General features: G+C 45.6%; 1 protein-coding gene across 1 annotated transcript in view; it reads right to left on the bottom strand.

Moving 5' to 3' along the window:
- Positions 1 to 6,611: 6,611 nt before the first annotated feature.
- The window catches only part of LOC146771981 (phosphoenolpyruvate carboxykinase [GTP], mitochondrial-like), a 216,150-nt gene continuing 207,546 nt past the window's right edge, over positions 6,612 to 15,215 (bottom strand). The window contains exons 10-12 of the mRNA XM_085640278.1: positions 9,495 to 9,584; positions 7,831 to 7,953; positions 6,612 to 6,895 (exon numbers count right to left, since the gene is read on the bottom strand). Of these exons, the coding sequence (XP_085496404.1) occupies positions 6,627 to 6,895; positions 7,831 to 7,953; positions 9,495 to 9,584 (482 nt within the window). The 3' untranslated portion in view covers positions 6,612 to 6,626. The remainder of the gene's footprint in view (positions 6,896 to 7,830; positions 7,954 to 9,494; positions 9,585 to 15,215) is intronic.

Genomic DNA, 15,215 nt, shown 5'->3' on the forward strand with positions numbered 1-15,215 from the left:
TCATCTGTATTCCCACAAGGGTTATCTCTGGCCTATTCGGTATGCACTTCTTGTCCCTCTGTATCATCCCCTGTATCTTCCACTGGGTGTTCCCAGGACTCTAGCACTTCCGCACACAACCCCGCAATTGGATGTCTTCTCATGTCACGGGCATCCTCCCTAATCAGAGCTCTCTCTTCTGCTCTAGCCCAGCTGTGACATCTTTAACCCATGTCGCAGCCGCTGGTCCCGCCCTGGATTTCCACATCCTTGCTATGCGTCTCTTGGCCAAAGCCAGGGCCAGATCTAGGAATTTAGTGCCCACTTTCCTCCCCCGAGGTCTAGGAAACAACCCCAGCAGGCAGATCACCAAGGTGCAGGCAAGAGTGCGACCAAGTGTTGTGTTAAGTTTGCGTATCACTGTCTCCCAGAATGGTCACAGATGGTGACAGCTCCAAGTCATGTGACCAAAATCTGTGTCTAGGAATGTACATTTGGGGCAGGTTTGTGGCTTCCCTTCAAAGATGGCCCATAATATGTGGCATGTCAAATAGGTCATGTGGATTTAATTAAAGTGGGTTTATTTCAGCCTCCTATTCCTGGAGACTCTCTTGGGGTATGCCAAGATCTTACACCACTCTGAGTCTTTGAGCACCTGCCCCAACAGAGTAGCTTTGCAAGCAAAGCTCATTGGTTACTAAACAATTCCGCTGGGCCCAGTTCCTCCTGATGGGCTTTGTCATGCCACTGAGTCACCCACTGGAGCTACGCCACTAAACATTAAAGCTCAAAGTTATGGGCTTCTAATCCGCCCTCAACCAGGAAGGGGGGTGGGGGTGGCAGAGGGCCTCCAATGAAACTATGTGGCACCCACCGTCTCATATCAATTCCCTAAGGAGGTTATCCAGTTGCCGACACCAGGAACCCAGTTTCTTAACCGGGAGATTAGTGAAGACATATAATAATCTCACCTGCATGACCGTTTTGGACAACAAGATCCGAGCTATGATGGGCTGCTTCAGAGATCACTAAAAAGGGACACAGGACTAAAGGGATCTAAGAGCGTCCCCCAGGTTACCCTCCCGTAGGTCTTACAAAGAGTGGAACACACAGATACCCAGATACCGGAAGGTTGCCGAGGACCAGATCAAGTCCTGTGGCCTTTGGGCACCTGCTATTAAGGGGAACAGATATATCTGCCAGACTCCACGACACCGGCATACAGGGAACTGCCCTAGACTGGATCCGCTCCTTCCTCGCTGGCCGAACTCAAAGAATTAGACTCCTGCCATTCTCGGAACCCACAGAGATCAGATGCGGAGTACCCCAAGGATCCTCCCTCAGCCCCACGCTCTTCAACATCTACAAGGCCCCCCTCGCAACCATCATCAGAAAACACGGACTCAGCATAGTATCCTACGCCGACGACACCCAGCTCATTCTCTTCCTCACCAAGGAACCAAACATCGCCAGGCACAACTTCCAGGAAGGAATGAAGAACCTCACAACCTGGATGAGCAGCAGCTGCCTGAAACTCAACTTTGAGAAAATGGAAGTCCTCATCCTCGGATTCACCCCCTCTGATGGGGGGACGACACCTGGTGGCCCCCGCCATCGGCATCACTCCTACTCCCACAGACCACGCCCGCAACCTTGGCATCATACTAGACTCCTCCCTCACAATGAACCGACAGATCAACGCTGTATCCTCCACATGCTGCAACACCATCTGCATACTCCGCAAGACCTTCAAATGGATCCCGCACACCCCCCGAATCCAGGAAGACCCTCAACCACACACTCATCACCAGTGGACTGGACTACTGGAACGCCCTCTACGCCGGAATCAACAAATCTCTACTCCACAAACTCCAGACAGTCCAGCACGCCGCAACCAGACTTGTCCTCAGCATCCCACGACAAGACCACATCACCCAGCACCTACGAGACTTCCACTGGCTCCACGTCAAAAAAAGAGTGACCTTCAAGCTGCTCACACATGCCTACAAAGCACTCCATAACACCGGATTCCAATACCTCAACAAACAAATCTCCTTCTACGCCCCCAAGAGAAACCTCCACTCTGCTGACCTAGCCTTGGCCGAAATCCCTCGCATCCACAGAGCCAGAACGGGAGGCAGATCCTTCTACATCACGGCCTAGACCTGGAATGAACTCTCCCTCAGCATCAGATGAAGCCCCACATTGCAAGTATTCAGGAAGAGTCTTAACACCTGGCTTTTCAAATAACCGAGCTGCCCGAATCCCCCCATGCCTTGAGACCCTCACGGGTGAGTAGTGCGCTCTAAAAATCCCTGATTGATTGATTGGTCTTATTGACCCAGAGGCCAGAAAGTGTCACAGATTCACCCAGTAGGGTTGCTGCGGTCTCATCTTCCATTGGGTCATCGTTAAGATAGAGCAGCAGTTCATCCTCATACAAGGAGATGATATGTTCCCTGCGCTCTACTGTCACTCCATAGCCCGCCTCCTCCTGGTGGAAAAGCTCAGCCAGTGAAAAATATATATATTTTTTCCGGGATTGAGGCAAATGGGACTGCACTTATCTAGGTGTAAGATAATATGTCAATAGAGAGTCGTAAGGTGCTCAGGGCCGAGACTCACACCCCTAATTCTCCTGGGACCACAGAGATCCCTCAATAACATAAAAACCTGAATGATCCAGTACCCTTAGTTGTAGTTATTCACGAATGCAGTATAATTGCATAAATGAGTTTTTCATTCATTAATATTCTTTAGCCACGCAGTTAAACATGACATTGATTCAGCAGGTGTGTTTCAATCCCTTTATTCGTGATTTCTTCTTCACAATAGATAACACCGCAGCCAACGCGTTTCGTCCTCTCGGACTTCTTCAGGGCTTTATTTTACGAGGAGGTTCATCCCAATGTCGTTATTTTAAAGACAGGTGGAGAAACAGTCTGCGACAGCCAATCTGGTATTTGGACTTTATGTCTGGGGGTAATGCTTCAGTCAGTATTACCCCACTGTTAAACTTCTGATTTCCTATGGCTCGCATAACGGCGTGGAGTTAGCGATGTGTGCTATCTATTGTAAAGAAGAGATCCTGAATAAAAGGATTGAAATACGCCTGCTGAATCAATGTCATGTTTAACTGTGTGGCTAAAGAATATTAATGAATGAAAAACTCATTTATGCAATTGTACTGCATTTGTGAATAATTGCAATTAAGGGTGCTGAATCATTCAGGTTTTTATGCTCCGCCAGTGACTCAATAGCCAAAGCAAATTGGAGAGGGAATAGTGGACACCCCTGTCTGGTGCCTCTATACACATTGTATTGTGTGGAAATAGTGTGGCTGTTTTTCCCGAGTGGTGGAGTAGTGTATAGCAACTTAACCCAGTTCTCCCCAGCCCCATTTTATACATGACCTTAGAAAGAAAGTCCCACCTCACTTGGTCGAAGGCCTTTTAAAGGTCCACCAGCATGATGGTAGCGTTATGGTGGAGCAAAATATCTGGGTGATAAAGAACATGGTATAGTCTACGGAGGTTTAGAGAGGTGCTCCGCTCCGAGATAAACCAGTTTTGGTCTTGGTTAGGGCCAGGATCTTGCTAAGAAATTTAAACCTTAGTTAACAAGGATAAGGGACGGAATGCAGAATTGTGGGCACTCAGTACGTTGGATTTGGGAAGTGGAATTACCATCGGGTCTCTCGTGGATGCAGATAGAGAACCTAGTTACAGCAATTCAGCATATAGAGACTCCAGCCGAGGGGCCAAAGTCCCAGCAAAAGTGGTATAAAACTCCGCAGGTAGGCCATCAGAGCCCAGGGTTTTCCTGAAGGCCATTTTTTTAATGGCAAATTTGATCTCCTGAGTCGACACTGGGCCTCCCAGAGCTCCCCGGACTCCAGGGTCTAGTTAACGCTAAGGGATGTGGTCCAAGAAAGTGGTCAGGATCCCCGGTATGAGAGGGTCTGGACGCTTACAAAGGGATTCATAGTATTCCTGGAACAATGTATTGATCGCCCTGGGTGAGTGGAGTGGTGTGTCATCACTCGACAATATCTGCACAGTAGGTGCCCCCGGGATTCGGGCCTAATAAGCCAGACCAAGAGCCTGCCCTGTCTACTCACCTCGTCATGTGCCCTAGCAATATAGGGCCTGATTTAGATCTTAGCAGAAGGGTTACTCAGTCACAATGATGACAGATATCCAGTCCACTGAAATATAAATCCAATTATATCCTATGGGATTTATATTTCGGCAGATGGGATATTATTCACCGTTGTGACGGAGTAACCCATCCATATGCTATCATCACAACAAAGAAATCTAGGGTCCACTAACATACTAGATCAAGCAAATAGAGCACTTAACATAATCATACTAAATAATAAATCCCATCAGCCACCAAAATAGCAGCCCACGTCATTTGGGATCCGATAGCCCTTCCTGAGCCCTCAAGTTGATCAAGGCTGCAGATTGAACGGGCAACTTTAACCTCTCCATTCATCTCAGATGAGGTATATGGCCTGAGTCTTTATATGGCTATCTTATATATTAGTGGTGGTGATGGAAGCAGTGCAAAAATGAAAAGGTGGAAAGTGATAATGTTAAAATCATCAACCAGGACAGAAAAAAACTTTTAATAATATCTATCTGAGTGACAAAGTTAAAAACAGTGTAGAGCCAGTTTTAACAGAATAACTGCTCCAGTCCAAAAAACAGAGCGTCTACATGTTTCAGCCTAAGGATTGAATAGTAACCCGGCTTTCGTCAGGACCATCAAGAACCTGTGCTACTGCTGTGTATATCGTGTAATCCCAAAACAGTAAAAAACACCAATGAAAAAAATAACCCATCCACCAAGATCTAAATCAGGCCACTAGTCTTTATAATAATGGCAGTACAGGCACTCAAGTATAGTGTTGTAGTGCTCCCTGGCTTCCTTGAGTCGGGCCTGTGCGGCTTCATCAGTCCCTAGTATGTTATCGAAATCGTGTAGCTTACCACCCAACTGGCAAAGTTCCTCATTTAGCTTTCTCCTCACTCCAACTGACTGCCACAGACAGTGGCCTCACACCACCCCTTTAAATGCCTCCCACTCAAGGAGGCCAGATGATGCAGAGCCCTGATTGATTATGAGCAAAGTATTCAGTGATAGCAGTGCTTAATGAGTTGCTAAAGCATGAGTCCTCTAGGGACAGGAGATTAAGACGCCACGTGGAGATATCCGAGCGCTCCTCAACCGGTCGGAATTCTAAAGGTAATGGGCTATGGTCAACACTGTGCGTCCCAAGTATTCCATATGGGTCCCATATTGGTCAAGTCTGGTGGAACAAACAAACACATCCAGTCGAGTATGCAAATGGTAAATGCGGGAATAATACAAGTAGTCTTGTTCCTGCCCAAGCTGGACCCTCCAGATATCCGAAAATTCCCAGTGTTCTAACCAGTCCCTAAGGCCTTCAAAGGATTTATGTGCCAAGGCCCCGAGCGGGAAGGAGGGGGGTAGAAAGTTCAAGTGTACCATCAGCCACTCAGTAAAACCCCCCACTCCCCCAGTAAAATGTCATAGGTTACTAAAAGAGCTAGTGGGGTTGACAGCACCTGGAAAAAGCTACTTGGTCTTGGTTCGGGCATACACGCTCCCCAGTGGAATGTGCTTGACTAACAGTTTACCCCTAATCAGTACATATCATCCCTCTTGGCCGATTGTGGAGTGTGTAAGTTCAAAAGGTGTCCTTGCCTTTATCCATATAAGAGCACCCCTGGAATAGGCCAAGTAAGAGGTAGCAAATAATTGTACCTGCCATCTATGCAGTAAGTGGTCTACCCCCCGTAAGGTGAGTCCGTTGTAACATAGTCATTTGCACTCCTTGCCTCTTCAGATATCTGTGAATGTTGTGGCATTTAGGGCGGACCCCATCCCCCTGATGTTCCAGGACATAAAGTTTAGGTAAATTTAGGGTCTGCCATTTAGTAAATCAGTGCATGTGACCCCTGTGACGATCCTCAATCACCCCTGTGGCCCACCCGCTCGGAATCAACAGGCATTTCAACCCCTGAGACAAACGAACAAACCCCCAACTACAAAGTCCCTAATCCAAGAGCAGCCCAGCAACAGCCGGCCACCCAATCCTGAAAAGTAAAAAACATTGTTAATAGTCTGCCACCTCAAGTCTCCTGGCAGGGGCTAATTTGGGTGTGGAAGGATAGGTAGTATGTGCTTCACCAGTGTTGCGCCATCCCATTTCTAAGTGTTTGCCCAGGGACATGAGCCAGCTGGTGTCGTAGTTATCAAGAACTCCAGGGACCTTAGATTGAACAATAACCACATGCAGGGGTCAGAATCATTAAGCCTAAACAATATAATTCACCTGCGGTTTCCCCCAACTATATAGGTACTCAGTCCCAAATCATAGGCAGCAGCGCAATAAAACCCCAGTGCAATCCCCTCAGATCAGGTTGTCCACAGAGTGTGGGGTCACTTTAGGCAGGTTCTGCCCATTAACTATAAAAGTGTCTGATTCGCAGGCCACTGGTCTACATTCCGAAGAATGACAGTTTCAGTATCTGTATTTTGCACCAGTGCTAACTCTTCCACTGCAAGCAGTGCTGCCGCCCACTCCTGTTCAGTCTGGGAGGGGTACAGCCTCTTCAAGGATCTACCATGGGAAGCACCTCTTGTACGCTTCCTGGGTCTTTGCCTAGGTATTCCTGACTTGGGACTGGCTTTGGGGAGAATCGACCATCATGGCAGAAGTGAGTGGTGCCATCTAAAATGGAGGAGGCTTCAAGTGCTGCTGCAGTCTCCTCCTCCTCCTCTGAAAAGACCACCAGCCGCCGATATTCCTGCTGGATTGCCTCCAGCTTCCGGCGCCGTGCCTTGGCGGCCAACTCCTTCCGATTGACTTTGGAAGGAGTAGCTGTGTATCAAAAAGAAAAAAACAAGACAATTGTAAAATATACTCTTAGAAAAACAGTTAATTATACACATAGTGGCATGGTAGAGTAGCACTATAAAGCACAGTACATAACATTTTAAATCTCGCCCGTCCTTCTTCCTTCCACCCGTCTTTCACTTTTTAGTTGAACAGTGCACCAGGTGCTCTTCTCCATAAAACTACAAAGTGGAGTTGAAATCAGATAGATGAGGTCATTGGTTACTCAATACTCCCGCCCCTATGCCAATTAAAGGGTGTCTAGTCTAGTTCACTCCTCAAATGTTCACAACAACTCGTACTTACTTAGGACATCGGATGGCGGGCGGACAAAAGTCCGACCGCCATCCTCACGCTAAAAAGGGTGGGGGTCCCGTGGGGACAATTAGGAGGATGCGCCCGCTACAGTGGCGGGCGCATCCTGGTTTTTTTTCAATCTGGTGGGCGGTGCCGAAAGCAATGCTAAAAATACATGTTGTGCTTTTCCAAGCACAACATGACAGGCCCCGCGCGGAGCCTGTCACGTTTTGCTTTGAAAGGCAGGGGGGTACCATAGCATAGGTACCCTCCATGGGGGCCCCCAAGCATACTCTGCATGCCTTTCTGTGGCGGCCGGCAATGCTGCCATGCAAAGGCATTCCAAAATGCAGATTATATGGCTGGTGGTGTGTTCAGAGAGACACCACCACCATATTGAACCCTTTTCCTCCTGGTCGACATGTGGGGGGGTCTGATTCTTTTCTACAAGGATGGCGGGAGGTTTGCCCCTGCGGAGCGGCGGCGACTACCGCTGGCCTGGCGGGGGCAATCCGCCCGCCATCCTAATGGAGCCCTAAGTCTCAACAGTACAGTTTACATACAGTACACCCTTGCAGTGAGTGTACTGTCAACAATAGTTAAGGATTATGAATCTAACTTACCACCGCCCCCTACTGGTGCTGGCACTCCACCTACCGCTCCATCGTCGGTATCGGCAGCAACTGCCGCATCCTCTCCCTCCGCGTCGCCTTCGCTGGCCCCGGCAATGGTGGTCGGTAGTGCGCCTAGAAAACATTACACATTTATTAGGCGTCATATACACCTCCCCCTAATGGTCAGTAGCAAGATTGATAAATGAGTTAATAGTATATAACATACATCACTAGTACAAATCAGGTAGTAGTAGAGTAGACACTAATAGTTATATATGGTCCCCCGAGGGTCATTCTAGCCTTTTCTTAGTTAGCCCGAGCCATGCAACCATTTTACCTTTGTGTCTCTTATTTTTGCACATGTGACGTTACCTTGCAGCTTTTTGTATAAGACACCTTTGAGCCCACATGACCTGCCTCACACTGCTACTGTCTACGCATTGCATACAAGCGGTCAACAAAAACATTAACAAGCCACTTTTTTATGAAGTACTGGTGTACTGTTAGTCCATATTGCTTATCCATAAATGCTACACTTTTTGGCACGGCTGAGAAATGCTTGCAAGTTGCAATATACTAACGCGCACCATTTCATTTTTCGCATTACAGACGGAAGATTCCCTTCTACGAACCAGAGCTTTGCAGAGCTTATAAATGATGCAACAACTACCAGTACTAAGTTCTTCTAAGGTGAGGGGTCCCTTCACTCAGAGATCTTCATTGATAAATTTATATAAACTAAATTCCTAGGGGGATGGTGGTGCTCCCTTCCACCACTGTTCAGTTATCATGATTTAATTCCCAACTGTAAGTAAGTGTAACAATGTTTATTGTTTTAATGATATTGATTTTCCGGTTGGTGCTGCATTATATAATAGAACAATGTACAGAGCTTCTCAATTCAAAATAAACATTTTGAACTTACATAGATTGGTGGTATTTGGTGTGGACTTACACGAGGAGTGAGCAAATTAAAGGAAGGGTGTGCATGTGCATTGCTTCCACGACTGAGAAGTTGGGTGTGTTACGTTCTGGGTTTTCTACTTGTTGGGTATCTTGGGGGGAGGGTTCGGAGACCTAATAGTTATGACTAGACAGTACTATAGTCGGGCAGGAGATTGTGGTGGGTTCTGAATTTCTGATTGAGGTGTGTGAGGAAGGTCCAACCTACCATCACCAACATCCTATTTTCTTGTGCAAAGGTCTGTATGTGCAAGATCCCTACAACAGTAGTAGTATGTCCTATAGGCTATCATATCAAAATAGTAATAAATCTGGTTGGGCATTTGTTGCTGTGAATTGTCAAAGCCTCAAGATTAACAAAGACTCAAGATCAATAAGACTAGAAGTAGTACAAGAGGACGACCCAAAGGACTGGAATCTATGGCTAGAGCTACTGGTGAATCTGAGTTTTATTTACAACCTTTCAAATAAAGAGTGGTACTGGCCAACTGGGCAAGCTTAGCTACTACAGTACAGACAGACTGATAGTAGTAGTAGTACAGAGAGTCATCATAGCAGAGGCAGGGATAACAAGATTTTTGAAACCGTACAGATCGAAGGATAATTGTTGGTAAAAAATAGCATTGGGAAACTGAAACAATAGTTTGTGAAAAATATGGTGCAGTAAAAGTTATGGAATAGGAAATATTATTAAAAACAAGAAGACTTACTGGGGCCAGCAGAGGAGCCCTCGTTGGTGTCCTCATGGTGGTGGTGTTCTCCCGCCGACTGCCCACTCCCTGTCTGCCTGCCCCTGGGTGCTGATGAACAGGAAAGATATAAGAAAGAGACAAACATTGATGGATGGTGTCAAACAAATACAATATTTTTAAAGAACGGTCAAAAAACACCTATGTAAACAACAATTGCAATAACTAAATTGACCGATCTCATCTGGTCAACAAGTAGTATTGGGGGATTCGCGGATCGACTACTTAAGTTACTATTTATCAACAGTAATCTAGTCTTCCATTCTGATTCCAGAATACTAAGTTACAACTAAGCCTAAGTACGACGTACCACCCGACCTAGCCCACCTATTCCAGGGGTGCCAATTGTACATTAAGTATGCATTTCCACTTCTTTTTTGTCCTCAACAATGCATATGGTCAAATGGAGGACACATGACTACATTTTTTTTATACACCAAATTTTGGGTTGATTGATTGATGCTGATGTTCTGCTAGTGCTAAGCCAATTACCACCACTCATTGAACAAACTAGAAAAGGTTCTAATAAAGACTGGCGTACTAGCAGCACGTGACGTAACTGAGGGGGCATCATGCATACCACTAAAAAATTACAAACTCATACAAAGTACCTAAACCTAAGTATCAATCCGCCCCTCTCTCTTAATGACAGGACAAAGTAGGGACTAGAGTCACTGTAGCATTACGTAACTTAATTTCTCTAAAAAAAACTCTTACAGAATCACGCTAAGCGAGCGCAAACGCAAAGTTGCAAACAAGTAAGATTAGTAGTAGCGCAGAGGAGCACCTGTGTCATAACAATCACAGAAGACTTTTAAACGTAATTAACCTGGAATGTAAGCAGCAACATTCTAGCTGGTTGGAAGAAAAAAAGATATTCGTAATATAAAACAGAGCAGAAGAACAGACACAAAGTAGTGATAATTAAATAGTTACTCACCAAGACCCGGGACCTCCACTCCTAGCAGGTCCAGCAGGTCCTGCTCACGGTCCAGGATGTCGGACCACCGGTGCGTCAACTGCGCCTGAGTGCGCCGGACCCCAGAGCAGCGCAACACTGCCCGGCGCACCATCCCCCACCGCTGTCGACACGCCCGGAGGCCGTACCCGGACCCAGGCCTGCCACCTGCTGTCAGGGTTGAGGGGAGGTGGCGCTGCACAAAGAAAATTAGTGCAGCCAACTCCATCTCCCCAAATAAGGCCCGTGCCTGCACCCCTTTGAAGAACCGGGGTTTAACCCAGCGGCGTCAGGGACACGCCTAAGATCTTCGTGTTCACCTGTCTTGGTATACAGAGACACGGAATACTTCTGGATGGCATCAGAGACCAAGTTTATTAGCTGCAGCTAGTAACAGTGATCCTAGAAATACATCACGGTGTAAATTCTCAGGAGACTGCTCATTTTACTAAGGCGAGATGTCTCCTTTTATATCCAATATTCACATTATAAATGTACACCCACTGCACAAAATTCTAGCCAATAAGGTACATTTTCAAACAAAGTGTCACATAACAAAAACTCAATTTACAGTATCCCAACCCAAAAGTTAATTATTAGGAATGTCCCAAAATTCAATCTCCACAAGCCGGGACAAACCTATAATTGAAAGCATAACCCATGTAATGAAGAAACATAAAAAAAGAAACGGTAACAGATGCTGAACAAGATAAGGCATGTGCAAGAAACTAAAAGTTAACGATGTCCTGAACATTGATTGGCAATCTCAGACATAGATCGATCAGGAAAATTGGCTTTGCGGGGTCAGTTTCAGGTGCAGAGGTCAGTTTCTTACAGTTCATTTCAGAGTCAAAAAGAAACCTAGTTAATGTATACATGAACTAAGAAGGCCAGGCCACTTTATTCGCCAGGCTACCTTCACAGGCCTACGTGAGGGCAACACCAAATGGTGGCACAGAACAAAATGGAGTCAGACTCGAGAATTACAGAACCTCAGACCCTCCTTTTGCCATTACGTAGGCAATAACCTAAGACTCATGTTAATCTGAATCTAGGTCTATGTCGATATTCATGAGGTCATCAAGGTGTTGCTGTAGCATCATCTTATTATTCTCTACTTCTCTCGGGGACAGGTCTCCGAACACACATAGTAGCACAAAGACTACAAATGGCGGGACCACACTGGATGCAAAGACAACAAGAGAAAAGGATGGTTAAAACCATACCAAGGAATGTCAAAATCTTCCATCCCCATTTGGACAGCAGTCCACAAAACCATCCCGTCAATGACCAGTCTCCTTCGTCTACATGGATAGACTCAGAGATTTTATACAACCTAGAGATGGCTTGGTACACTGTAGGGGCATTATCTGGTATGTAAACACAGCAACTGGATCCAATCAATTTACATACTCCTCCTCGATCTGCAAGTATGATGTCTAATACCATACGGTTCTGCAAAGTCATAAGGCGGTCCGCTTGAAGCTCAGCTGTAACATTACTAAGAGCACCTGCCGTCTCATTAATAGTAGCTTCAACAACGCGGACAAGCTGTCGAATATGCCTACTATTGATCATAGGACCCCAAAAGGGTAAAAAGCCCTTGAAGAAATCTCCTACTTCGTGTGCTGCGGTATCTTCCTTATTGAAGACACCTCTACCATATCTCGTTCTATGATAGTCTGAAACAGTAGGGTATGTAGGGGGAAGAAGAAACACCACATAACACGTTCCTGAAAAATCAGGTGGCAACCATGTGTAGGCTCTGTCATGACAAACAAAATATGTGCCTTTAGCTGGCACAAACGGTGGAGAAGTCCGAGATGAATACTCTTACCTAGCTGAGCTTTCGGATTCCGACCATTACCTTGAAAACAAAAGTGGCTTCGGTGGGGTACAATCCAAATAGGGGGAGACCTTTTTCGTCTCTCCTTCTCTGTCAAACTGGTACTATATCCAGTCACGTTCCAACCAACGTAAGCCTGCACCTTATCCTTAGGGATAGCATTATATGCATCAATATCTAGGATCATAGCTACTATTCCCCTTATTAAGGCACTATTGCTCGAGTTATCTTTAATGGAACGTAAGGGGTGTACCTCATTTGCATAGATAAACATGGTCTGAAAAGCCCACACAGACCCATTAAAAGAAAAAGGCAAAACCAAATATGGCATACCTTTATCTTTCGTATGAGGCATAAGACCACAAACCCAACAATTAGTGGTATTTACTACTAACTGATGCTGATGCAACCACTGTATAAACGAGTTGTTGACAAATTCTGATCTCCTTGTCTGTTCATGTTCAGGCAACGTATAAAACTGGTGCAAAGAAACAGTAGTGGAAGAAAGCATAGGTTGGGAGGTGGGTGCAGATATCTGTTGTATAGCATAGACAGTCCAACCCACACAAGCCAATGTGATACTTAAAAACATTAAAAAGCACAATATTATAAAACATTTGCTATGTATCAATGTACAAAATCTTGTCTCAAGATCTATTCTCTCAACATCTTTCAGTTACAACAGACTCCATCCTCTAACGTGCTGTTCGCGGCAATTTTTCTTCTTCACTCAAGTGTGCGTCCAGGCGTCCTAGACGTCCCTTGAACCGCAGACCTTTCGTCAATACGCGGGCAACCACTTAAGTTCTTATACTGCGACCCTGCAAAAGAAAAATAGTCTCTTGTCTGAAAGAGTGTAATTCACAAAAAAATTCAAATTTTATTTGTCCTTTTTAGACCTTAAGTTGTAGCGTTCTTTACCAGGCACAGTTTGATCCTGAAAGAGTGTCTCTGGGTGCGTAGTATCAAGTCTCAAACACGGCGGCACAGCTTCTTGCAAGACTTTATCATCCGCACGTTCTGACTGAGTCCATTCCAGATGTGCATCGCTAAAAGGTACAAATCTCGGAACCCTTTCACTCTCGGAATCGGCAACACCTTCCCGGACCCACTTATCGTACGGTAAGGGCAAAGGTATCTTCTTACAATGGGTACCATGTACCCAGTTTTTGTTGCCGAACACCTTAATAGCAGTCTGAGTTGATAACAGGACTTGGTATGGACCGGTCCATCTTGGTTCCAAGTTCTTTGACCTCTGGAAATTCTTGGTTAGAACCCAGTCGCCAGGTTGAATCGTATGGCCTGCGTCTACAGAAATTGAAGGCAAAGTGTCATGGACCTGTTGGTGAAGAACACGCAATTTAGCAGTCAAATCATGTAAGTAGTCAACCAACATAGGATACTCGATATCACTGTACTTCTTAGGCCTCGGCACAACCCAGACATTCACCGGGCGTCCAAAAACAATCTCGTATGGGCTAAGTCCCACGCGAGAATGTACTGTCGTTCTCGTGGACAAAAGTGCCAATGGTAAGGCATCAGGCCATGTAAAACCAGAGCTCGCTTGCACCTTGGCCAACTTCAGCTTCAGAGTGCCATTATAGCACTCGACCAGGCCTGCTGATTGGGGGTGATTCGCAGCGTGAAACTTCTGTTTAATACCCAGACCCGCACATACTTTCTTCATAATCTGACCCACGAATTCACTTCCATTATCACTCCATACCATCCTCGGCAAGCCATATCTGGGAAAGAATTCTTTAAGCAAAACCTTGGCTGTAGACAAGGCAGTATTATCCTTTAGGGGGTAGGCCTCTATCCATCTGGAAAAGGCACAAACAACCACAAGGACATACTTTAAGTTATTGCATCTTTCCATATGAATATAGTCTATCTGCAGCACCTCGAACGGATACGTTGGAGGAGACAAATTACCCGCTGGAGTTGGGGTTCCCTTTCCAGGATTATGCATCAAGCAAATCATGCAGTGCTTAACCAAATTTTCAGCACACTTAGGAATTCCATCATTCTGCCATACCGGAGCCAACAACTTACATATCCCTTTTGAACTAATGTGAGCCAACCCATGAGCCATAGTAACCACCGGAAGCACATATGCATCCGGCAACAACCATCGCTGGTGCTCTGACAACTCAACCCAACAGCCTGTTGAATCCAACATTCCCGTACTCTCTCTCCACATATTCAATTCTTTCTCAGTAGCTTCTGCCTGAATCATCTTCACACTTTCTGTTGTATCTTCACACAACTTTTACACAACTTGTCGACACTCCCACACACATTAAAGGCCATATTCTTGACCTTGTGTGGACGACAGACACAAATGTCACTCTTAAAGATGTTACTCATTGTATATGGTCAGATCACCATCTAGTCTCTTGTAAGATACCCATTGATGGCCATATACATATTACATCATCAGAAACCAGGAGTACCCGTAATTGGACCGATGTTGATTTAATGGCCTTAACTAAGGTACTACTGCCATTGAATCAATCCTCAAATTTGGAACGTAGTCTGGACCAAGAATATACGGGTCTAATACAGAGCCTGGCCCAGGCCATTGACCAAATAGCGCCAGTAAAAACACAGCTGATAAGGGGTGCTGGTAAGGGGGCTCCCTGGTTCACGCCTTTATTAAGGGAACATAAAAGAAAGCTCAGAGCCTTGGAAAGGGGTTGGAGGAAAACCAAGCAAGACACAGCTAGAAACCTCTACAAAGCCTCCCTTAATTCTTATAAAAAGCTTACCGCTCTAGCTAAAGCGGAATATTATGAGTCCCGGCTAAATAAGGCAGCCAACATTCAGAAAGAGACTTTTAAAATCCTGTCAGAGCTAAGCAAAAAATCTGACAATT

This window comes from Triturus cristatus, unplaced genomic scaffold (genome assembly GCF_964204655.1).
Source record: "Triturus cristatus unplaced genomic scaffold, aTriCri1.1 SCAFFOLD_168, whole genome shotgun sequence".
Classification (NCBI taxonomy): domain Eukaryota; kingdom Metazoa; phylum Chordata; class Amphibia; order Caudata; family Salamandridae; genus Triturus; species Triturus cristatus.